Source organism: Tiliqua scincoides, chromosome 5 (assembly GCF_035046505.1).
Source record: "Tiliqua scincoides isolate rTilSci1 chromosome 5, rTilSci1.hap2, whole genome shotgun sequence".
NCBI lineage: Eukaryota > Metazoa > Chordata > Lepidosauria > Squamata > Scincidae > Tiliqua > Tiliqua scincoides.
Window position 1 is genome coordinate 53,182,207 of NC_089825.1, and position 25,587 is coordinate 53,207,793.

Sequence of the window (25,587 nt, forward strand, 5' to 3'; positions counted from 1 at the left end):
TCTTCAAGAAATCTTATCCACTTTTACCAATTTACTTGCTGAGGCATCTTCCAAAAAATGCCACGTTTGCCCAAACACAGTTTGAAAACCAGCAGTTCATGCATATAGATTGTGCGCTTATTTATATATACTATGCATTCTATATGTATGCTAAAATGGAAACATCTTAAAACTCAAGATACCAGTCATACAAATGCTCTTTGCCTATCACATGTTCCATGTAAATAGTGGAGTGGGATAGGAATCCTTAGATCATTCCACTGCTGAAGAATACTCTGAAAATTCATTAATTCCAGTGGAAAACTTGGAGTTCTCCCAATATAAATCAAGAAGGATTTTTTTTTTTTGGCAAATTTATGCACACTACTTTAAAAGAGACTGCCTGAAATCCTAATATGTTAACTAATTTTTTTTTCATTTCAAGCAACTTTCCATCAAATTATTTTCTCATTTTAAATGCCAATGTTCTTTAAAGTCTCTATAATACTTCAAAATTACGGATTACCTCCAAAGTTTAAACAAGATGGTTAGAAAATTAAAGGCTTACAATACGTAAGCCTTTACATCGATACAACTGCATCAAAGATACTTATTTTGAGGGCAGGAGGTCTGGTCTAGAGGGTTGAGCCTCCATTTGCCTGAAGATAACATCCGAAGGTCGCCAGTTCGAGGCCACCGGCACCGTGCGACCTTGAAGCAGCTGACAAGCTGAGCCGAGCTATTCCATCTGCTCAGCATGGGAGGATGGAGGCCAGAATGTGCAACCAGATCAAGAAAGAAACATCTGAATGTTGTGGTTTCTTGAAAGATAAAAACCTTCTTTCAAATTGTAAAAATCCCTACGGGGATTTAAATTGCCTGCCTATGTAAACCGCCTTGAATAAAGTCTAAGGAGAAATCTGAGGACCAAGAAAGGCGGCATAGAAATACTTGTGTTGTTGTTGTTGTTATTTTAATGACTGAGGGCGCAATCCTAACCAACTTTCCAGCACTGACATAGCTGTGGCAATGTGGTGTGCACTGCATCCTGCAGTGGGGAGGCAATCAAGGGGGCCTCCTCAAGGTAAGGGCATGTTTGTTACCTTACCTTGTAGCTGCATTATGGCTAGGTCAGTGCTGGAAAGTTGGTTAGGACTGCACCCTTAGACATATTTCAGAACACCAGTCACACAAGTCCATACTCCAAAAACAATAGTGATGAAACATCTTGGAGACTGCTATTTAACAGTACAAAGCAGACTGAGGAGGTGGTACAAAAATTACTGACAAAGTGGCAGATAAACAATACTAATTCTGTACTTACCAGAAATTTCTCAATTTTGTATTTATCTGCTTTATTTACATAGTCCTACCCTTATGATTTTATTCTGCAATTAATGAAATATACTGCCATTACGTATATGCACATATATACGTACCCAACAACCTCTTCAGTCTGCTTCACACAATGAATAAATTGGGCTGCTTATTATGAAATCTCATGCCACAATAGACAAACTGCTCTCAAAATGAAAATATAGAAATATTATGATGTGTCAGAACGCAACGGGTTAAATTTCAAGTTTAGCAAGTCATAACCAAGCCCCATTAGTGTCAGTGGAACTTAGTTATGACCAACTAAACTAAATAATGGACATTTCACTAATTATGCAGAGGCAAATCCAAATTTGCTACTGAATGTCCACTTAACAGTAACCTACATGGAGCTACAGTTTATTGCGAGTCCCTGAGAGCGCATCTATATGATACACATTTGTCACATTCACACTTTCAATGTCTGTTATATGCTTTACAAAATTGTGTGGGAAGTCAGATACATAATTCTAGTTTTATAATCTACGGTTTTTATATTTTATATTATTTTGGTTTTATTGCATAGTAAAAGCAGCAAAAAAGCAGCCATTGAATGTTTTTCAGACAAGAACAACAACTATTATTACATTTCCAGGGTGAAAAAAGTTCTGAGATGCATAAGCAGCTCTGGATCGGGTCCTACACTGGGGCCTATTGAAATGTTCCAGAATTCAGACAAACACTTTCAGTGCTGAAAACAGCACCATTTCATTATTAATGCTACAGAAGTTTCATTGTGTACAACTTTTATATCTTTTAGAACATATAACTTATTTTCTACACTATAATAAAAAGCACAACCCTTAAAGACAGTGACACAAGAGACATATTATCAATGTAATTTGCAATGTGGGAGAATAACTTCACCAAACAGTCCTTCTCTATCACTAGATGTGCTGGAAGAGAAAATGGGAGGAAGGGCTTCTTGACAAGTCCCAGACTCCCACGGCTGAACCTCTGTGCTGCCAAGGGTACTTTTCACATTCCCATTAAGCCTTTCTTTGTTAACAATATTTATAAAGAGCAGTTCTGTTTATGTTTGGGATGTATCAATATGAAATATATAATGATTTCTCTTTCAGCAGAGGGGATGAAATTAAACATGTGGGATGAAGGTTCTCCCCACAGAAATGTACTATGCCCCTTCTATTCCATTCACTCTTCTCATTTTTTTCTGCTGCTGCCACTGCTCCCATGGTTGCTTATACACCCACCCAAAGCTGCAAGCTCCTTACAGCAAAAGTGAAACCATGTTATAATGTGAATGTATAAGGCGCATATAATGCACACATTCCCTTTGGTGTAGAAAGAGCGATGGCGATAGACCTCCATTTCATAGCCCCGATCCCAAAGTTACAGATAGTTATATTCATTACAATATTTGACAATTAGGTTGAAAACAAATTATCATGAACAGCCACATTACATTTAGAGCAAAGTAAAGTTCTATCAGTATGCTAAGTGACAAAATGCCAGCACATCTTAAAGGTCTCCCTAAACATTACTATGCGTATGATGAATCAATAAGTAAGATTCATTCATTTCATTATTTTACATACCCAGCCAATGTATTACTATTTTTACATACTATACTGAACTTCAATTAAAGGAGAAAATAGTAATACAGTTTTGGAAGGAACTTCAATTACTGAACTGTAGCTTTACGCTGTAGTTAGCTAACATGCTTGAGGGCACTTAAATCAATTGTGATTTTTAAGATTATCAATGACTACTTGAACGCACCATTTGTTCTCTTGTTTCCTTGTATAAAGTGGGCACAGAGAGGTCTGTTTGTAAGAGCTTCACTGCCCAGTGGCAGAAATGCTCTCTTTTTGTTTCTTCCTATGGTAAATTTTCATATGTGTAAATCTTGCTCAAAGTAACACCACACCAACTACAAAAGACTTCAAAAGCATGCAAAGACTACTGACCCAAAACACTGAAACACTGAAAAAATACCTTCATTTTTGTCTGGCGATGATGCACCTACGGCACAGAACAACAACTCAGTATGTAGTGTTTTGTTTGTAGTGTTTTTTTTAAATATTTTGACCATATCCTTTGGTCAATGATTGTATATGGCTTATTACAGGAAGAGCAACACATAGTAATACATACGCTGAGACTGAGATACAACTTTTGTTCGACTACGTCCTCTGGAATCTGTCTTTGAGTTTCCAAGACCAATAGAGGGTGTTGAAAGCTTGGTTCGTACACGTCCTATAAAGTAAAAAAGCCACAGTAATTGAAGTAGTAGTTCAATCAACATAGAAGGAAGCATTAGAACATGCAGAACTAGCCAAATACAACTAATTCCTAATTAGAAATCAAAGCACTTGAAGAGGCTAGTTTATATTATTGGCCAAACACAAGCTTATCTGGAAGAAATCTGTTTCATAATTTTTCAACAAAGTAGAGGTAACATTGTAGAATGCAAAATGTTAAGAAAATGGAGGATTAAAACTTTAAAATTAATCTTGCATTCAGTAAAAATTTTGCCAGCCCACTGATCAACGTGTACCTAAGTATTAAAGCTGCGGTTTTCAAACTTTCCGGGAGTTTGAAACTCGCAGTAAGTCTTTGCGGGGACGGGGGGGGGAGGCAGCGGGGCAGGGGGAAGGCAGCGACGCAATCCATAGGATCGCATCGCTCAGGGGGCTGCAGGGACTGGGGTGCACCCTCCAGTCCCTGCAGCAGCCATCCCTATGTGCGGGGAGCCCTGCGCGAGCGCCTGCAGGGAGCCCCAGGTCAGGGAAAGGTAGAGTGGAGCGATCTGGTCTGCCTCCACAAAAGCAGAAGTGGAGCGCAATAGCCCCACTCTCCCTTTCCCTGACCTGGCGCGCCCTGCAGGCGCTCGTGCAGGGCTCCCTGCACACAGGGACAGCTGCTGCAGGGACTGGAGGGTGCACCCCAGTCCCTGCAGCCCCTTCAGAAGGGAAAGCGGAGCAATTGTGCTCCGCTTCCAGTTTTGTGGAGCGGGGCGCAATCATTCCGCTTTCCTTTTCCTGACCTGGGGAGCCCTGCCGAAGATTGCGCAGGGCTCCCCGCACCCCCAGGAGGCTTGGGCAATTGCACCCAAGCCCCTGCAGCCCCCCTGAGCAGCACGATCCGCTGCCTTCCCCCTGTCTCCTGGTTTCCCCCGCCCCTTAAGGGGACAGAGGCCAGGACCCACAGGCTGGGGCGTTGCGACGCCCCATAAGAACATAAGAACAGCCCCACTGGATCAGGCCATAGGCCCATCTAGTCCAGCTTCCTGTATCTCACAGCGGCCCACCAAATGCCCCAGGGAGCACACCAGATAACAAGAGACCTCATCCTGGTGCCCTCCCCTGCATCTGGCATTCTGACATAACCCATTTCTAAAATCAGGAGGTTGCGCATACACATCATGGCTTGTACCCCATAATGGATTTTTCCTCCAGAAACTTGTCCAATCCCCTTTTAAAGGCGTCTAGGCTAGACGCCAGCACCACATCCTGTGGCAAGGAGTTCCACAGACCTACCACACGCTGAGTAAAGAAATATTTTTTTTTGTCTGTCCTAACCCGCCCAACACTCAATTTTAGTGGATGTCCCCCAGTTTGAATCCCACTGTATTAAAGGATAGCTTGAGTAGTGGTCTCGCAAGCTATTATTCTTGTCAGCACACTGATTTTAGATCTAATATATTAATCAATGCAAAATTAAGATGGTGGGGGTTTTCAATTATTTTCTCTTCTAGTTTGAGAATAGGGTTTTGATTCTGCTGGTAATTATACAGACTTATACTGGGACTTATACAGACCCCTGATCTCTGGACCAGGGGTGTCAAACATAAGTTCTACAGGCCAGATATGGCCCAGCAGAAACTCTTTAGCAGGCCTGCACAAATATGCCTCAAGGGACACACTCCCTCCCCTCATTTCAAAGCCTCCTAGTGCCAAATGACATTTCCTGCAAAGGCACCTGAAGGAGTAGGCGCTGCTCCACAGCAGCTGCAAATGACCTCTCTCATCTCACACTCACAAAAAGCACAATACCTGAGAGAAAATGGACTTGCTCTGCAAACCATCCACCATTCAAACCTAGTGCCACTGTCAATCAGGACACCAGCCAAACAGCCAATCCTCGTGCAATTCTCTTCTTCCAATCACTTGAACTCATTATCAGCCCTGTCTTTTTCTTATTTGTTCCAAGACACAGGACCTTCATGTTACTCACCATTACATGTGAGTTTTTTTTATGAAAACACAGACATAAATGCAGTTATGGGGAAAAATAGTAGCTAAAAGAATTTAGCTGGGAACCGTGGTGCACAAAACTCATTGTCCAGGCAGCAAAGCACTACTAGTTAGGCTCAGGGCATTAATTTGGCAGGTGCTACACCACATAAGGAATAGCACACAGGAAGGACACAATCCAAGAGCACAACTGTTTTTAATATTGTAGTGGGCATTGACTGTGAACTAGGTGCTGTGTAGAACAAACAAGGAGAATATTCTGAACTCTGGGGAGCAACAGACAAGAGTTAAGGTTTTTAAATGAAGTAATGTCCTCTGATCTCTAGCTGCCCTTCCAACCTTCCTTCTTAGCAATGTGAGGGTTAGTTGGCATGGTTCAAATGTAGGAAAGTCAAATGAAAATAACACATACAGGTCCAGCCTATTTATACACGGATTTTTTATACATAGATTTGACTCAACACAAATGGCCCCTGCAAATGAGAAAGAATGTGCTGATCCCTGGAGAAGGGGAAAAATGCATCCCTTTAAAATCAGTTTTAAAAACTGAACAGTCCTTTAACAACAGCCTCCTTAATGAGAGAGAGAGAGAGGGTAGCAGGCTAACAATCCATCAATCCTTCTCTCTCCTTCGGACCCCTCCCTTCCCCAGCAAGCGAAAGAAACCTGATCATTTTGCATTGGTGAAGGGAGGGGCTGAGTGAAGTGCTGATGGATTGTCTTCTTAATGACTCTTATCTTAGAGTCAAAGGGTCAGCAAGGCTGTTTTTCAATCACTGGAGCAAAGAAACTTTGCTATAGTGCAGTATTTTTTTTTTATCCCCGTGAGTGCTTGGAATGGTGATTAGTCTCAACCTGTACTCTACAATATTATGCGTAATTTTTTACTGTGGATCAGAGGGATTCAAGGAGTCTTACTCTAAAGTAGCACTAATCGTCACTCGTTATTACAACTTTTACAAAATAAATAAGAACAGTGTGGCCACACCATAATTTAATAGTCCAGATCAACAGTCCAATCCTAACCAACTTTCCAGTTCTGATGAAGCTGTGTCAATGGGATGCTTCATCCTGCAGGGGGGGAGGGAGGCAATCAAGGAGGCCTCCTCAAGGGAATGTTTGTTCCTTTACTTCAGGAGAAAGTAGTTAGGATTGGGCTGTAAGGGGCTGAATTTACAAAACTTCAAGTACCATCTTCAGATATGTACACCTGGAGGAACCTAACATGTGCACTAGTAAGAGCCTAACACAGTACGTATTTCCATAGTACACACTTCCTAACCGTACTGGAAGTTGCTGCATCTAATGCGTCAAAGAGAGCACATGCTCTGTGATGTATCATCCAGTCGCTGACAGGTAGTTACTTTATGACTGATCAAGATTTCATATTTTATCTTCTGTCATTTGCAACTAATGAGTTCCTAGGGGTGAACAAAGTGTACATCTAGTCATCACCTGCTTCAAGACATAATTTCCTCCTTAATGACATCACTTCTGGCACCCAGCAGGTGCCATTAATGCTATTTGGCCCGCTGTATGAAATGAGTTTGACACTCCTGCTCTAGGTGTTCTCAGCAGTAGTCTAATATGACAGTTTTCATCATAGCTTTGATATGGATGAATTAACATTTTCTATGTTTTATGTTCTTTAGTCAAGAACAATTTTATTTTCACAAGGAAATACTGAAAAAAACATTAATCAGAGTAACATAAGTAAAACAGAGTCCACCAATCCACCAAACTCAAGCTGGAATGCATATTCCTGCTCAAAAGGCTAAAATTCAAATAATTGTTCAGAAATATTCTACTATGAAGTATTTAGCAGGATGCATAAGAAGTCAGCTTAAGGTTACAGAGAGTCAAATTTCTGAATGTCAGATCTGAAAGCATCTTTACTCCAACATTTAACTTGCTAATCTTAGGGAGCTGCTGCACACTGAAAGAAAAAGCTGAGAAAACAGTAGATAACCTAATACAGTTCTGCATACAGAACTGTTAGGTATATTTCACTCTTGAGGCTTCCTACAGAAGGATTCATACACCCCAAATACAAAAGAAAGTCCAGAAAAACAAGTACATGAGAAGAAAGCGAGTTAAAAAAAAAGTTATTGAGTCAGTTATTAGAAAGCAATGTTATCAGGACAACTTGTTTGTGCACAAATAAATTTGGCTAATTCAACACAATTACACCCATGCAGTGACAGTATTTCCTCCATCCACCATAATGGGATGGAACTAGGTACTTGCATAAAGACTTCGATTTGCAAAAGGCAGGAATACAGAGTGCCACCATTTTCATAAGATGCTGAATAATCTGCGATTCTGCTTCTGCCACAGCACACAAATCCATGAGGGAATTGTTCCAATTTAATTTATACATTTGCTCATTAGTGCTAGTTATCAATACTTGGATGCCAAGAGAAACTAAGTCCCTGTAAACAGTAGCACCGGATTCCGAAAAGCATGAGCATGTCTGTTTAGCATGTTGACGTTTCCACCAACAACTTTGACAAAAACAAGGTAAGCCAAAAGTCTGCACATCTAAAATTAAATGGGAATCAACGCGTTTTCATTGCAAATGGTTGCTTGAAACAAAAAAAACTAAACATTTTGCAAAGACATACTGTGGCAACACCACCACATTATTAGGTAAGCCAAATAATTAATTAGCGCTAAGAGCAACATAATGACTTTGTATAAGACCATTGCTCATGAAGATGGAAATATAAGATGGAAGCATGTGTTTTTTAGCAGAAGGTTCATTCTCTTACCATCTTCAGAAGCTGTTCCTAAATGGGAAAAGATATTAAGACAATGATATTCCAAACATATTCCCTGCTTTTTGTTTTTGGTAAGCAATCACTCTGAGAAAGCCAAAACATATTCATAAAAGAAAGCATATTCTGCAAGAATAAAAAATGTGTTTAAAGTGAAAAGTTCTCTCTTGCCAAATAAAAATGCTTTATTGTACCAACTCACCAGCCATTATTGTTCATACTACTTTATGCCATAGCTACAACAGGTATGGCTTAATGTGCAAAAACATGAAGATCCCACCAAAATGTGGGCAAAAGGTTCACACAATTACATTCAAAGATGTTTCAAACCTAGCTCACCTTTACTAAGCAGATATGTAAGACATAAAATATGGACAATACTTTCAAGAGGAATTATTTATGAATCTACTATATTTGCAAGCCGTGTACTTAGAATAAGTCGCAAAAGCAAAACAAAGCAACTTAGACTGATTCAAAAAGGGGTAATGGCAAAAGGATTGAGTTGCAAGAAGACAACTCCCACTCCCTCTATACACATGTGAAGGAAAAATAAATGCCACCTGTAACTACAGGCAGACCCCTGTATCTGTGGGCATTCCATTCCGTCCCTCCTCCCCACAGATAAGGAAACCATGGATATGGGGGAATGCTATATAAAGAATGCCCCCTATGTGCCCATTATAACTACATTTGTTTTACTATAATACTGCTTGCAGCACAGGTACTTCTTGCTTAACATTCTTGTTTAACTAAAAAACTCAACGTGCAGGCAACCACCCTGCAATACTTCGGAGAGATGGACAGGAAACAGGAACTGCAGGAACTCCCATCCCAAGCTTGAATTGTCTCTGCAATTAAAGAAGGCCAGCATGACTGCAGAGGTTATCCCTGGCCACCACATGTTGACTCCATAGGGAGCTGGAGTTGGCTCCAACTCTAAATTTGGAGCTAGGGAGGAACACAGGGTATTGTTTAGATGCCAGACTGCTAAGATGCTTACAGAATCCTGGCAACTCACCATCCAAATGACAATTCTGGACTCTCTCTCCACCTTGAACCTAACTGGAGAAAGAGGCTGAAGGTCACATGGATATTCCACATAACTGCACTAAGCATCTGAGCACAGCATAACTCTCCTGCTTCCTAATTCCAAGATGATTGGGTGCTCCCAAGAAAACTGTAGTTGCTGTTTTGGTGCTAGGTTGCTAAAGCACTTAAATGGCTTGGTGTTCCTCTCAACCCACTCAACAGAGAACAACAAATGCTCACAATGGCAAACAGAAGTATGGACTACTACTTAAAGCATTACATTAAGCTTCCAAAAAAAATTTGTTACTAGTTTATTCTGAATCTGTCAAAAGACCTAGTGTCAACTTGACAATATTCTAGGAATACATTCAAAAAGAAAAAAGGCACAATTCATTTTTATGCATGAAGCCCTCTGGCTTTTTGCCTTAACAGAAACAGTTCTCCACTGTACTGGGCAAACCATTTCAGAATATAAGAGCAGTCCTGCTGGATCAGATCCAAAGTCCACATAGACCTACTTCTACAGTGGCCAAATAGACTTCCAAAACACTAGGAAGCTTCAGAAGCAGCCTCCAATGCAGCACCACAAGCTGCTAGCAGAGAGAAACATGACAAACCTCTGCATTTTCCTAAAATCACAGTCTAGAAATTGCTAATGTGGAAGAAAACAAAAATCACTAGTTACAGAGAACAAAATACTGAATGCAACTTAAATTTAGCAGTTAATTTATGGATACTGCAGGGAAATTCTAGGAAATCAAGATTCATTGTTCATTTGATCGTTGATTTTTAAGTTAGTATAGAGGTAAGGTTCTTCAAAACTGGCAATACGGCACAAATTAGATATATACTGTACAAACATATTAGACGTCAACAGGCAAGACACAATCCAGGCCTTAAGATTATGGTGTTAATGAAAACATAGAATAAATCATAATTTAGGCAACTATAAACACATTGAAACTGTAAGTGAATGGAAACCACAAGATAGAAAATGACAGTTGAAACAGAGTCTTACCATCCATCTTGTCAGAAGTATCCTCTTTGTTGGAACAGCAGGCAAAGAAACAGGAAAACTTAGTGCGTTAGACAAACACTGTTGACATGAGAGCCACAAACATTTATTAAGGAATATTTATTAAAATGAACAAACTATAGACACTTGCACATCGAGTTCATGCTCTACCAATTTCAGTAAGTTTGCAATACTTAACACAGTCATAACGTGCTATTAGGTTCATTTGTACAGCCTATACTAGCAGTTACTTGTGTTATTAAACAGCCATCTCTGCCATAATATTGATGAAGTCCTGAAGAAAGGGGAAGAAAGAAAAGCACTGCATAGTAAAGATGACAGAAGAAAAAAAGGAATCGCATGCCATATTCTTTAGAAAACGATGAAGTCAGTAGTGAAGTGACTATGAGTACTTGGAAAAATTAACAGCCTGCTTTTGGCAATTATTATAATCACTAAAATACAAGACTTGCAGTCCAATCCTATTCATGTCTACTGAGAAGGAAGCTCCCACTGAGTTCAGTGGGACTTTCAGGTAAGTATGTACAGAATTGCAGACCAAGCCTAGTTGTTGGTATCCTTCAGTCTCAGAAGACTATGGTATCGCGCTCTGAATGGTGGTTCTGGAACAGTGTCCTCTCCAGTGCACGAAGCCTGGGTAAAGTAGATATGGAGGATAGACTGTTACCCATGCAGCAAGTCCCCCTCTCCGCGTTGATGAAATGGTCCAATAGAAAGGCAGAGGCCAATACGGTTGGTTCTAGTGGCGTTGCAGGAGTTGCCAGAACGTGACTGTGTTCAGCCATGAACTGCCTCAGGGACTCCGGCTCCGGATTTTGCCTCGAGGTTGACTCCTGAAGCCTTTTCCATAAGTGGATGTAGTCACAAGGCAGTAGAGGCTTGGGATCAGAGTTTTCCTTCTCTCAGATGAGCTGCCTTCCCAGGCTAACGAGTCCCATCTACCTGGTGGCTGTTTAGCCACCTCTTACGACAAGTACAGCCAAACTGAGGGCCTATTCTTATCCCCAGGCCCCAGGGTGGAAGCCTAGTAACTTCCACTTAACTCAGGCAATTCAATTCAGAATGGCAACATGTACCTTCTTCACAATGAAACATTTGAGGATTCCCTTCAAGAAAGCTAAGTGCACCAATCTACCTCGTTTCGCCCTGCCTACCTTCATACTGCACTCATGTGCCCACATAATGAGAAACCTCTGTTTGTCATTAAAGAAAACAACAGACCTGAACTGGGCAATCAGTTTGATAAGCACACAGAGCTTTCAAGACAGAAGTAAATGAATGAACAAACTATAGTAAGAAGTATCTAATTACAGTGACCCAGTGCCTCTCAATGAGAGCAGAAGCTAGTGGGGCTTCCTATCTGGTGACCAAGTGGTGGGGTGTGTCTGTGGATTAAAAGAATAGGTGGGTAGTGAAATTACTGTTGCGCAAATGGAGCAGTAAATATGGCATTGAAGCTAAAGAAAATACTTTCATAATATGGCAGCACATATGTAGACAACTACTGCAGCCCTGCATACAGCTATGTGTGTGCATGTTGCTCATCGCTTTTAAAATACGCTTTAAGGCAAAAGGAGATACAGAGAAATACATGAGTACATGTAATTTGCCTCACATAACAGCAGTTATTCTAATTTTTCTTGGCTGGCAAGATGCCAAACTTGGCATAGATAGTGTTTGCCATGTAGGCTGCTATTTGGGCATTTGCCAAGGCCAGGTAAGTGGCAAACAAGAAGGCTACAGTACAAGAAGAATAAAAGGAACACAAAATTCTTTTTCTTCTGCCCTCTTGAATAGAGCCATGAATATATTTGTAATCTTCAGGATGTGTGCCATTTTAACTTTGCCTGCACAATACTGAAAATAAAAATCCTCTTTAATTTTTACAAGTCTTGTTAAGAGTACATTTTCCTACTTGATTTAGAAGAACAAGAAAACCTTCCTTGTTAAGAAAGTCAGAATGATCCTGGATCTAAATAGTTTCTCATATCTTTGTCTTTTCACTTTCTCATAGAACCATTAAGATGAGGCCTTGAAATTAATTCTCATGCAAGAGACTTAACACTGACTTCCCTATATCTTGGAAAAAGGAGACTCACTGACAAACAGAAATGCTCTTACACTGAAGACTGTAGCATCAGCAAAAAATCAGGAATGTTAGTTCATACTGGTCAACATACAAGCTATTCCAAATCATTAGACATCACCCAAACTTGTGAGAGACAAGATTCTAGGCAATAATAACCAGAGGTAACTGCAACCTAATCCTACAGCACCATATTTGTTACTCCTATTCACAGTCTGAACAGCCATGCTAGGTCTTCATACAAAACCTCTGAAAGAGTCAGTATGATATTAACATTTTCTACAAGGATATCTTCCACGACAGGGCAAATAGACCAGTTTTTTCAAAAGAGGATGACCACGTTATCTAGTTTCTCTCCACAGAAGATAACCAAATTATATGTACCCTATGCTAAAGTGACTTTTTCACAAAGTAATAACCTAAACAGCTACCTGCTGAAGTAGACAAAAAGCAATTTAACCAAAGGTCATCATGCCCCATCAGACAGCATCAGTTTCTCAATTCACATAGCTGGGTGTGTCAGTAACATCACTGCTACCACAATGAAACACACACATACAAGAGAGAATTCCAATGAACAGTGTATTGTATTTCTACACGGTTCCCTCACCTAATGAAGCATATGATCCTGGAGGTAGACCAGCTGCTGCTAAACGACCAGCTCCTGCTGGCTGACCAGCAGTATGACGTGCTTTTGCACCAGCGGCAGCATTAACATCAATGTCACTACGAGATCTCTGCAGTGTTCCTGGGCTTGGAGCAGTCTTGGTACTCCCTGCAACTAAAGGTAGTAAAATGAAAAGAGATATTCACCTGCTGTCAGACTGCAGCTCATTTCTTCTTATCAATATGAACCACCAACAGGAAAATTAATCTTGGCAAGATATTATTTTAAAATAATTTTTTAAACACAGTAAAAGTTCACCCTCTCCAACTTCCATAGTCAATCCAACTTCAGTAAGTAAAGTTTTGGGGTTTTTTTTTGGGGGGGGGGGCAGGGGGATTACCTCTGCCAGCCATACTTGCTGAACTGGACGAAGACCATTTTGAAGAGAAGGGACGACTGAAACAAAGACAACAGCAACAGTTTTAATAAGCCAAATTATTATATATCATCTGATACGAAACAGGTGTCCCATTTATTTTAACATTCTTTGTTCTTCATGAAATGTGTACACATATACAATGGATTTGTGGAATGTATGCAAACTTACATACTTGCTAGTATCATTTTGCTAAGGTGTAATAAAAAATGATGTCTTAATATTTTAGTTTTATCTAATTATTTTACAGAACTAGTTTAAGGTTTTTATTTTGGGAGTCCTAAATCCAGTATTACCTTCTCTCCTGTAACCTGACCTACTGGACTGAAACAGGTAATACAAGAGCAATTTTGTAGATGAATGCCATCTTTTTTACATCTTAAAGATTTACCAAAGTTTACGCAAAACAGAGACTTGAATGGATTTACTAATGACTACTGCTGGAACATGGATAGGACTGTTTGAATACATATCTCTTTAAAGTAATATGTCAACTACTCATATTGTATCTGAATGCTCATCTGATTTACACCTGTGATATCGCATCCAGTAAATGGTACACATGTGGAAGAGTCATTCTTATGTGAAACATCATATGGGGGTCATTGCAAAGAAATTGTCTCTAAAAATGACCCTTACTTGAGGCTTTCCTGTGAGCTGGAAGATGACCTGTCTGATTGCGGAAGTGATGCAATGCTACCAGAATTCTTTAAGTACGTATGTAGACTTCTTTGATAGGATGGTTCAAGGTTATTATATAGCACCTCAGCTTCACCAGGAAAGTGGTTTCTTAGACCTAAATAAGTCCTGCAAACAAACAAAAAGCCTTTACTTTTTGGTACAGTCATGCAAGCATTTTTTAAAAGAGAAAAGTATTTTAACCATAAGCACTGATAAGAAATTAATCTAGAAATTTTGGATACAAAGAATAAGTTGGGAATAAGTGTGACCAAGCACACATACAGGGCGACAACGAAGTGCTGTAGCTTCTGAAAATAACCATTTCTCTTCTCCTGACTCTTAGAAGCCATCAAAAAAGGGTAGTTAAATATAAGGGTCTTACTTTCTTGCCTCCACTCTTGCCTCAGCATCAGCATCATGAATGCCTTTTTTGATAGTTTCAACCAAGACAGCTGCATGTCTACAAGAAAACCCAAACCCACTATTAGATGACGCATGTTATTTTGCAGTAAGTTTCATTTTAATATTAACATTTCTAAACTCTATGGTTGTTCTTCTAGGACAGTTCCCAACATTTTTTTCCCACTTGCGTACCCCTTTTCAGCCCATTTCCATAAATTGTACCCCTCATATTAGCAAAATGTTTGTAATTAATATAGTTGCTGTTACTTAAAATGTTTATGTTTTCAACTACTGATTCATATCTGATAATACACAGTTTGATGACCAAAAACTAGCAGTTGGTGGGGCTTTCACAGTCAGCTAGCTACCTTCCTTCCTGCCTTGCCAGCCCCGCAATGCATTCTAATACAGACCTGCCTTTTTCCGCCATTATTCAATTCCTTTTTGAGTACCCTTAGAGGTCCTGACAAGTACCCCTGGGGGTACATGTACCCCAGATTGGAAGCCACTGTTCTAGGAGATTAATTTTTTAAGAAAATTAGAGTCCTGTTGGCAAACACTCCACAATTCTGTACTAAGGTTTTTAAATTAGAAGAAACATATTCTAATTCAACAGTTAACTAAGGCTGGACATGCTGCTAAAATTTTTTATCCTATATTCAATCCCAATTTCATGTCTGGACTTTTTTTTTTTTTTTGAAACTCTGACTAGAACAAGCCGGGTTTTTCTGGGTTTAGCCAGAATATTCTCTACCTTTACCTAGCAGATATTTTCATTTTAGCTCTAAATCAATGTTATTGCTTTCATTCATGTTCTACTTAGATTTTAACAAGGTAAATTCCATTTACAAGGTAATTTCCATTTACCAAATATTCCTTTCATTTTCCCCACTTTTTCCCACTCTCCACTTACTCACTCTCCCTTTGCCCCCTTCCAAATTCATGCTACATTTTCAACAGCAACACCACCATACATTATTGAAGGGGTTCATAATATCACAACAGGATGCACCTGGCCCTAGGGGCCATGGTAAGTTGATGTGGAAATAGTCCTATTCCAGAAAGTATGCTGCTAGGTAGCACCAGAAACAAATATCGCTTAAGAGTGAGAATTCTCCTCATGCAGGCCAGGTGGAATATTCTGCCCCTGATAGTAGTGGAGCTGCTAAGGCAGCTGCTAGGAGAACAGGATATGAAAACTGCTTCAATAGACATAACAACTGCTGCAAACACACTTTAAGCTTCATTTTGATTCGTGGAATTAAAGCAAAAGCTCATCTTGCATCTGATAGTTTTTCTGTATTGGATAAATAGGAACAAATCATACCTTTCCAAGGAATGAGTTTGCCACTCTTGCAACAACAGGTCTAAAAATTCAAAAGAGCGCCTGGAAAAAGAGAAGGACTAAAGTTAATTCTAAAGCTCTCCAAGTTCTTATGGCAGGTAAGAATTCTGACATCTAACCAAAACTGATTACTGGGAGCCCAGGAATCAGTAGACCACGCCAACATGAGATGCACACATACAGTGGTATATTTTAAAATATGTAACTGTCTTATTAATTCATCGAGTTCCCCATTCTTTTTTAAATAATTGCAAAGCTTAGGTAACAAGATTGTAACTCTAGGCTCCATGACATAACTCTGAACATTATATTAAAGGCATTTAAAGAAATCTTTAGTATCAAACCTGAAAAAAATTTAAGAGCTTGCTGTGGAACATGGGCAATGTGTGGTTGGTACTCATAATTCACTCACCTCCTAACTGCCACAGATTTTGAGGTACAGTTGCTAGTTATTAAAGGTATGAGCCTGGGCACATGGGTATGCTGAAGAGAGAAAAATGTATTTAGTTCACACAAAGAAAATACATAATGAGAGCCTAGCATGCCTACAACTAATAAAAGCAAATGTGAGTAATATGGAAGTACAGTGGATCTTTAACATCATAGAAGCATACTTACACGAATTATAAATCTGATGGCTGCACACCCAGATGTAGCCATGACTTTGGCGCTATTAGGGACCAGATTAAAGAGAGTAGGCACAATGGCTTCTGCGCCGTGATCAAACTTGTTTCCCAGAACTGTTGAAAGATGGCTGCAAGGAATTAAATGACGCTGGTTATCATAAGTAATTCAGCAGCCCAAGGTAAGAACTTTGGGTTGTACTCTAAGATCTTCTTCCATGAAGAGAAGAACATATATAAGCAAGGCGGGGATCTTCATCACTTTATCCATCCCTCCCTAGTTTTTCACCTGTATTGACCTTTCTATCACCCAAGGAGGCTCTGGAATAGGATAAGTATCCTGAAAGGGTTGTGGAGGCATTTTGGAATAGCAGCCATTTTTCATCCATTGTCATTGACCTTCTGCTTCATCTCCAACTGACACATAAATAAATAACTAGGCTTTGAATCTGCTCATCAAATCATAACTCTCTCCTTCCCGAATTAGGAAAGTAAAAGGGCTCATGTGCCTCCAAAAACCATGCCAACAGATGAAATCTACATGATGCTCAGAGGTTATGAAAAGTGGTACTGTATAAAAGTATATATAACTGTATATAAAAGTATATAAAAACTGTATATACATTGCACATTTGCCATGTTTTCACATTTTATGTGTCAAATGCATTGTTGAGGGTTCACACTGGCCCCACTCTAATGTGGTACAGGTATAGAAACATAATCTGAAGGGTAGAGAAAGTATCCAGAAAGACACATTAATTTAACAGTTTGTTTCAGATTGTATTTTAACCTTCTTGCCAACAATGGCTAACTCGTTCCACCAGGTTTTCATGCTGTATCCTTGTAATGGAAGATCAGAAGATCATCAGGTGGCTGATGTGGAATTGACAGTGATCCCATGTTTTGACAGCTGTTTGACAGCTCTGGGAAGGGCAGGGCTGGCTCCACAGCTGTAATCAATCAAGGCCAATGGAGACCTGGATGGACACCTGAGCTTCATTTGACCTTGACTTTGAATGGACATGGACTGAAGGGATGGCTCACCTGAGCCTAATTTGAACTTAACAAGGGGCTGCAGGAATAAAAGGCAGACCCAGAGCTATGCAACCCAAACCTACAGGACCCCAGACAGACCAGGACCCTGCTGAAGGAGACACTCTGCTGGAGAGGACACAGAGGAGGGACTCTGCTGCAGAAGACTGAACTGTGCTTTGGGAGATTGGATTGGACTTGGACTGGAGGTTTTGGACTTTTGCCCACTAAGTTAAGTGGAGTTTTGGGGAGGAAAAGCTTCTGGACAAGAGGAAGTGCAGGGAGTGTCTGTGTTTGGAGCAATAAATTACTGTTAATTGCTCAAACTGATAAGGAGTTCTAGTCATTCCTTTGCATACCACAACTGCTGTTCTTTAGAAAAGGATTAGCTAAAAAGTGGGCATTAAAAGGGAGTTGGAATAATTGGATGGGACAATCCTAACACCCACTCATGACTTGCTTTTGGCCTGTGTCATTATCCCTTCCATCTTCTGGTGTTATTTTATACTTTTAATACACTATTTTGTACTGGTAAATATCTCGATCTTATCTACTTAGGAGAGAGTTGGTTGCCCAGTTTCCAGACCACTTGCCTTTAAGCTACTGTATGACTTTTGTGGCAATCCCCGAGGATTCTGGGTGGGGATTTATTTTTGTCTGTATTTTTTCTAGGCTTGAATCATGTCAGCATCCCAGCAGAATATGTGAAGTGGGGATTGTGGGGAGATGGTGGTTTACAGATGCTAAACCTTGCACCTTGTCTTGCCTTACAGCAGATTTAGAGTTTACCGGGAGCTCCTCCACCACCATCCCCTTGTGCAAATGGGACTTCCTTGACTCACTGAAGACCACCTTGGGGTACAACCCTTTGTATCTTTGGAACAAAATTCTCAGTAGCTAATTACTCATTGTAAAAAGTAACTTTTACAAACAGTGCATACTTCCAGAACTTCATGTGCAATGTTCAAATATATATATACAACATATGGTACAATCCTAACCAACTTTCTAGCACTGGCATAGCTGTGCCAATGAGATGTATGCTGCATCCTGCAGTTGGGGGATAGTCATGGATGTCTCCTCAAGGTAAGACAATGTCTGTTCCCTTGCCTAGGAGCTGCATTGCCTTTACGTTGGTGCTGGAAAGTGGGTTAGGATTGCAGCCATAGGCACATGAAATAATCCTGCAAAAGCATTACTCCTGAAGATCAGTTACTTCTACACCTTTGTCGTAATGTATTAAAGTACCTTAAAAAGTAACACTAAGGGCGCAATCCTAACCCACTTTCCAGCACCAACATAAGGGTAATGTAGCTCCTAGGCAAGGGAACAGACATTGTCTTACCTTGAGGAGACATCCATGACTATCCCCCAACTGCAGGATGCAGCATACATCTCATTGGCACAGCTATGCCAGTGCTGGAAAGTGGGTTAGGATTTCGGCCTAAAACAGTTACTGTACTTACTATAAAGCAGCTAGTCTGTTCCAAAATAGATGTAGCATTCATCTAGATGGTGGGTTTACAGGCGCCCTGTGTTATCCACAGATTTGGAACCTGTCAATTTATTCAGGCACAGGTTCTGAATTCATGGGGAAGGGCCCACTTGCACTGGCCAAAGGCAACTGGAGTACTGCTCTGGTCACTGGGGTACTGCTTTGGAGGCTTTCCAAAGCCCACAGAGGCTGTGTGCCTCAGAATGAAGCCCACAGGGATTTAAAGTGAACTTCCTGTTTTCATTGAAAACCAGAAGTTCCCTTCAAAATGCTCCAGGTTTCATTCTGAAACCCACAGAAGCTGCAGGTGGATGAGCGCAGCCTCTATTGGCTTCAGAAAGCCTCTGGAGGTGACCAGAACACTACTCCAGTAGCCCTTGGAATTTTAAAGGACCCCAAAATCCACGGATTTAAACATCCATTGATTTCAGTATCCACAGGGGTTACAGGAACAGAACCCACATAGGTAATGCAGGCCAACTGTACTTTTAACTTATTAGGAAATGGGAGGGGGGTGTCATGCAATACAATGTAACTCTTCTGAAAGAGAATAACTTTTCTCTTATAAATCATGGCAACTGGTATTTAAATAATCTAATGCATATTCATACTGAGCAAACTGAATACCTTTCAGCAGCACTTTTTATGCATATGATAAAGGTGCAGCACTACAAATGTTTTAACAAGGGATTTGCAACAAGAAAATAATCTACAAAACAAGAACTTCATATACAAATGTACAATATGTTGGCACTATAAGATTCAATCATAATAAGCAAATTGAGGGCCCAATCCTACCCAACTTTCCAGAACTGATGCTGCTGCAATGCAGCCAAAGGTAAGGGAACATTTATTCCGGTACCTTGAGGACTCTGTGACTGCCTCCCCACTGCAGGATGCAGCTCTTGCCCCATTGGCACTGGAAAACTGTATATGATTGGGGCCTAATTTCCAGCATCTTCTGTTGTACATCTCTCAATATTCAAATTTACCACTGCCAAGTGATTTCAGTTGTATAAATCAGTTTACACAGCACATACTTACGCTACTGTAATGCATGCTTCTCTAACCACTTGTGACCGGAGATCTTTTGCTGATAATTTAAATGCTCCATCCAATAACCGTAAATGCTGGAAAAAGCAGTCATACTGCGCAGCACCAGCAACAAGCAATGAACGGACCTTCTTGAGCTATGTAGGGGGAAAAAGAAAAATAAGTGTTAAAACAGCGTTTCTGATTCCACACAGGTGTACTGGACAATAAATTAGCATTCAAGGCTTAAAGAAATATGCAAATTTTAATATTAGAAATATATACCGCATTGGCTCGTTGATCCCAATCATGTTTGTCATCTGACAAGATTTCCCTGATTTTATTTAGCGTTTCTTCAAGTTCACGACTAGAATAGATCTGAAATGTAAAGATCATATGACATTAAGACTGAAGACTTACAGGGTAAATAGCTCAGGTCAGGCAGTTCAACAATCTTCTATAAGAGTCATCCTGGTGCCTTGGATTACACTGTACCAAAATTTCAGCTTTCTACTCCTACAGAGTAGAAACCAAACAACCAATCCAATAATCTCCTAACACACATGAATGAATGTCAGTATAAAATTCAATTCAACAATTAAAAGGGAAAGCTACTGAAACTACCTCATTGTGTCATTCCCAAAATGGAAAGCAGATAAGAAGGAAGACAATCCTACATTAATCTTAAGAGAACATAAAAGGACACCGAAGTAGAAGCCGTCTTGAATGCAGGGCCAGAACTTTTTAGGGCTTTCTAGAAATTTAGATGCAATTGTAGTAATTCAACTTTATTAACAAAAAGCCAATCATTTAGAAAGAAGATTAAGCAAGAATCAAGGAATGTCACAAAAATCAACATTGGGACAAGAGGCTAATGGAAATAAACCCATTTTAATAATTTATGTCCTGTGCTTTCTCACTTCCACTAAGACAGACAAAAACACTGGTCTAGTACATGTAAAAAAATAACCTTGTTTGTGTTGCAGTCAGCCAATAGAGGGCAACATAGTATCAGAAAAGCTTGTTCCGAGTCAGTGGTTTTTATTTATAACACACTGAATTATAACTGTTATAAAAAGCATGACATTTGGAAAGTTCTCCAAATGCTGCATGAGAATTTTTACTCACAATAAAACATGCAACTTTACAGGAAAATAATTTCAAGCTATACTGATGGAAAAGTCCTACATTAAGCTTGATTTTAAAATTTTTCTATGAGTAACTATTAACCTAACAAAAGTTACTATATATACATACTGTTTTGGGGACAGGGAACCATTAGTTATTTGATTTTTTTCTGTAAACCACTTTATGAACTTTTTGTTGAAAAGCAGTTTATAAATACTGTTTATTATTATTTATTATTTTTATAATATACAGAAACCTTTATAGGCACAGATTTAATTACAAACCAGGAAAGCCTTCCCTGGTGCCAACAGTGCTTACCGTTCCATGCAGGAGCCTTGTAGTTACTGTGATGTTCTCCCCTGAACTGAGCCCTGGCTTGATGCTTCAGGGGTCTGTCGCCACAGCAGCCATTGAGTCTGGACTTCCAGGCAAACACAGCAAGCCAGGGTGCAGTTCAGAGGAGAGTGGTGCCACGACCATGAGGCTCTCCCACAAAACAGTGAGTGCCGTTCACACAGGAGAGGGGTTACACAGGGTGCCGGATCTCGCCTGGGCCAGAGTCTGGTCAGCCCTGATCTAAGGTGTCCTACTTAGATTTGGCATACCAGTATAGTGAATAGAGAAATATTGGCAATCTATTTCACTTTGGACAAATATGGTTAAATATTCCATACAACTGAGAATGCTCTTGTGTAAATGGCAGTTTGCTTTTTTATTGCATTATAGTGGTGATAGCACTGGTAACAGTTCCACCCTGGTCCTGCAGGATTTAGAGTGGCACAAGTATACAAACACCCTTTTCCAGATAGTTTTTATTTTTATTATTGTTGGGGTATACTCAACCCCAGACATCTTTTCAAAGCTAAAAAATACTTGACCAGGGAAGAGGTTTTTTTGGGGGGTGATGGGGACCAGTAAAATACCAAACCTAGTTCCAGTGTAAGTGACATTCTTACACTGTAATATAGTATAATATAGGCATGTCCCCGTATCTACAGGGGTTCCATTCTGGAACCCCCTGGAGATAGCTGAAACCACAGATATGGGTGAACAATTGTCCCATGATCCCAGGAGGTCTCACAGCTCAGCAGAGGCCGAGAACATCCGTCCCTGGCTTCTGCCACACTCAGAGCTGTGAGGCAAAAAAAAAAAAATCCTTGAAACTTACAGTTTCACAGAGAAACCAGAAGTGACATTTTAAAAGCCTTATAAAGTTTTTAACGCCTCCAGGGCTTCCACGGGACTCCCAATACCTTATAAGGCACCCCCTCTGGAGGGGGTGCGCATGGGGGGGCAGACAGAATATGTGGATAAGTGAATCTGCAGATACAGGATCAGCAGATATGGGGGGCCTTCTGTATAACCATATGTATAATACATATGCACACTATTTAAAATACTGCACACTAGCATCAATGTATAAACTCAGGTAATCTAAACCATCAAGAAATATCTGTGCTATATCAGGATAAGTAAATATAAAAACTCTGGCAGTAAGTGACTGAGCAGAAAGTACAGGTTGAATCTCATTATTCACATGGGTTCCATTCAAAGCACTGACCATTTTGCACTTTGGATGGCAAAAAAACACACTATAGCAGATCAATTTAAAAAACAAAGTTTCTTTGCTCAGATGATTTAAAAACAGCCTTGCTGACCTTTGTGATGTAAGATAAGAGTCATTAAGAAGACCATCAATCAGTCCTTCACTCAGCCCCTCCCTTCACCGATGCAAAGTGATCACCTTTGTTTCACTTGCTCAGGGAGAAGGGAGGGGCCGAAGAGAGAAGGATTGATGGATTGTCAGCCAGCTGCCCTCCCTCCCTCTCTCATTAAGGAGGCTATTGTTAAAGGACTGTTCAGTTTTTTTAACTGATTTTAAATGGATGCATTTTTCCCCTTCTCCAGGGACCAGCACATTCCTTCTCATTTGCAGTGGCCATTCCTGTTGAGTCAAATCCATGTATAAAAAAATCTGTGTATAAATAGGCTGGACCTGTACATTATTTAAAAAATATTGCTTTAGTTAGCAGGAAGACTTTTCATCTCCATACTGGAATATATATACACATAACAGGAATCACCATCAATACAGTTTAAGCTTTAATTTCACACCATTTACACAGGGCTAACAAAAATCAATTCTAATCTGGTAAAATAAAGAGGCCAGGATAGATGGATGGATGGACATTGGTGGTGCTTTCTGACCACACTGAGGCAAACAATTAATCAGAAGTACTTGATCTGAAGTAGCTGATTAAAATGACTTTGTTTGAAGACAAATATCTATTGATAAAATAAGACCCATTAGGATTGCAAAACTACATATTGCTGTTTCATTAACATTATGTTTCTTTGCTGCAAAGAGAACCCTGAAAATATTACTGAAGTGTATATGGCTTCAATGTAGTCTCTTTAGCAATTCTGCATTTATCCACATCTCCCTGTTTAACACTGTTTGCATTCCAACACAACACTACAGCTTGATGTTACATGAACAAGCTCTGAAGAATATCTGGCTCACAGACTCACTCCCTTCTCTCACACATGGCAATTTCTTACTTCTAATCTTTGTTCAAAGCAAACTATAGCTAACCATTTTGTCCAAGCAGGTAGACCATGATTTGTAGGCAAGAGGAAATCGTAGTGGGCAAAATAGTAAACTATGGCTTCTTGCAAACATGGATCAAAGCAGGAAACTGTTATGCACAAGGAGAGAAGGGACAAGGAGGAAGGGGGTGTATGAGGTCTAAAGCTTCTCAGAACTTGCTCATATGTCCAGCTATGGTTTGATTCTATGTCTGAGCGCAACAGAACTGCAAAACAGAACGTAGTTAAAAGTATGGAGGTACATATAATATTAACAGCAACATTCGTTTCCTTACCCCAGAACTGAGTAGCCGTGTGTAGGTTTTAGGATGTGATTGAGAGCCTGCTCCAACATCCCTGCCCCTTTCTGGGCCTGAACCCCCCCCCCGCCCGAAACACCCCCTTGAAAGGTTATTTTTATCCAAATACTACATTCATTCATTCATACATACATACATACTCTGCCTTTCTCCCCGAAGGGCACCCAAGGTGGCTACATATACTATAAGTAAAAGTACTAGGTCCAGATCAGTATTTTTGTCATATTTAGTGGGAAGAGAAAGCACAGAAAATAATTTAAATGTGTTTATTTCTCCACTATTCGGCATAGAACTTACCTATGCTGCTGCCTATTGGGTGGGATGTGGCACCAATGGGATGGTGTAGGCCTTCCACAGGCACAGCTTACTCCCAGGGTATCGAAAACCACTTTATGGCAGTTTTACAAAACTTAGTGCTAGTGCTGTAGCCATAGCACCAGCTTTTAGCACCCTTAGGATTGGGATGCTCAGCACATAACAAAAAGATCTATTTGTGTGTCTCCCTCCTGTCACTTCTGTGTTTCCCTCTGTCACTACACAAAGACTATGGAAATATAGTAACTGTTTCCAGTTCCAGGATTCACACCAACACTGCTATTGCATCTATGATCTAGAGCAGAGGTGCCCAAACCCCAGACCGGGGGCCACTTGCGGCCCTCGGGGACTCCCAATCTGGCCCTCAGGGAGCCCCCAGTCTCCAATGATCCTCTGGCCCTCCAGAAACTTGCTGGAGCCTGTGCTGGCCCGACGCAACCGCTCTCAGTGTGAGGGTGACTGTTCGACCTCTTGCATGAGCTGTGGGACAAGGACTCCCTCCACTACTTGCTGTTTCACATCTGTGATGCGGCAGCAAAGAAAAGGTCAGCCTTGCTTTGTGCAAGGCCTTTTAGAGGCCTTGCGCTACTGCAAGACCTTCATTCATTCATATAAGTTCCATCTCTAATATATTCATTTATGTAAATTTATTCAAATTTTAAATGTAAATTTATTCTCTTTTTCCCCAGGCTCCCAATACAGTGTTGGAGAGATGATGTGGGCCTCCTGCCAAAATGTTTGGACACCCCTGATCTAGAGCAGTGGTTCTCAAACTTTTCAGTCTCCAGAGCCCTTTACACTTCTGAAAGGAGTCTTGGGAAGCTCCATGCCAATGCATGCATGGAGTCTTGGGGAGCATCAGAGAGCCGGTGCATGTGTGGGGTGGTGCAGCACTGAGTCCAACACCAAATACTGGAAACGAGCTGGAACAGAAGGGGAACGAGAGCCACAAACAAGGGAGGTGGGAGGACAGATAAGCAAACTGGGCAAGGTCAGATGGTGGCCATTTACATTGTGCTTGTGGAGCCCCAAGGTTCCTAGGAATACATTCTGAGACATGCTGATCTAGAGAAATTGCTAC

General features: G+C 40.4%; 1 protein-coding gene across 2 annotated transcripts in view; it reads right to left on the reverse strand.

Annotated features, from left to right (window-relative positions):
* The window catches only part of CLASP2 (cytoplasmic linker associated protein 2), a 161,307-nt gene that overhangs the window by 53,247 nt on the left and 82,473 nt on the right, over positions 1–25,587 (reverse strand). For both annotated transcript variants that reach the window (XM_066628157.1, XM_066628156.1), the window contains exons 10-19: positions 20,440–20,532; positions 20,167–20,312; positions 16,591–16,726; positions 16,385–16,455; positions 15,955–16,014; positions 14,608–14,685; positions 14,184–14,351; positions 13,509–13,564; positions 13,112–13,282; positions 3,472–3,573 (exon numbers count right to left, since the gene is read on the reverse strand). In XM_066628157.1, the coding sequence (XP_066484254.1) occupies positions 3,472–3,573; positions 13,112–13,282; positions 13,509–13,564; positions 14,184–14,351; positions 14,608–14,685; positions 15,955–16,014; positions 16,385–16,455; positions 16,591–16,726; positions 20,167–20,312; positions 20,440–20,532 (1,081 nt within the window). The remainder of the gene's footprint in view (positions 1–3,471; positions 3,574–13,111; positions 13,283–13,508; positions 13,565–14,183; positions 14,352–14,607; positions 14,686–15,954; positions 16,015–16,384; positions 16,456–16,590; positions 16,727–20,166; positions 20,313–20,439; positions 20,533–25,587) is intronic.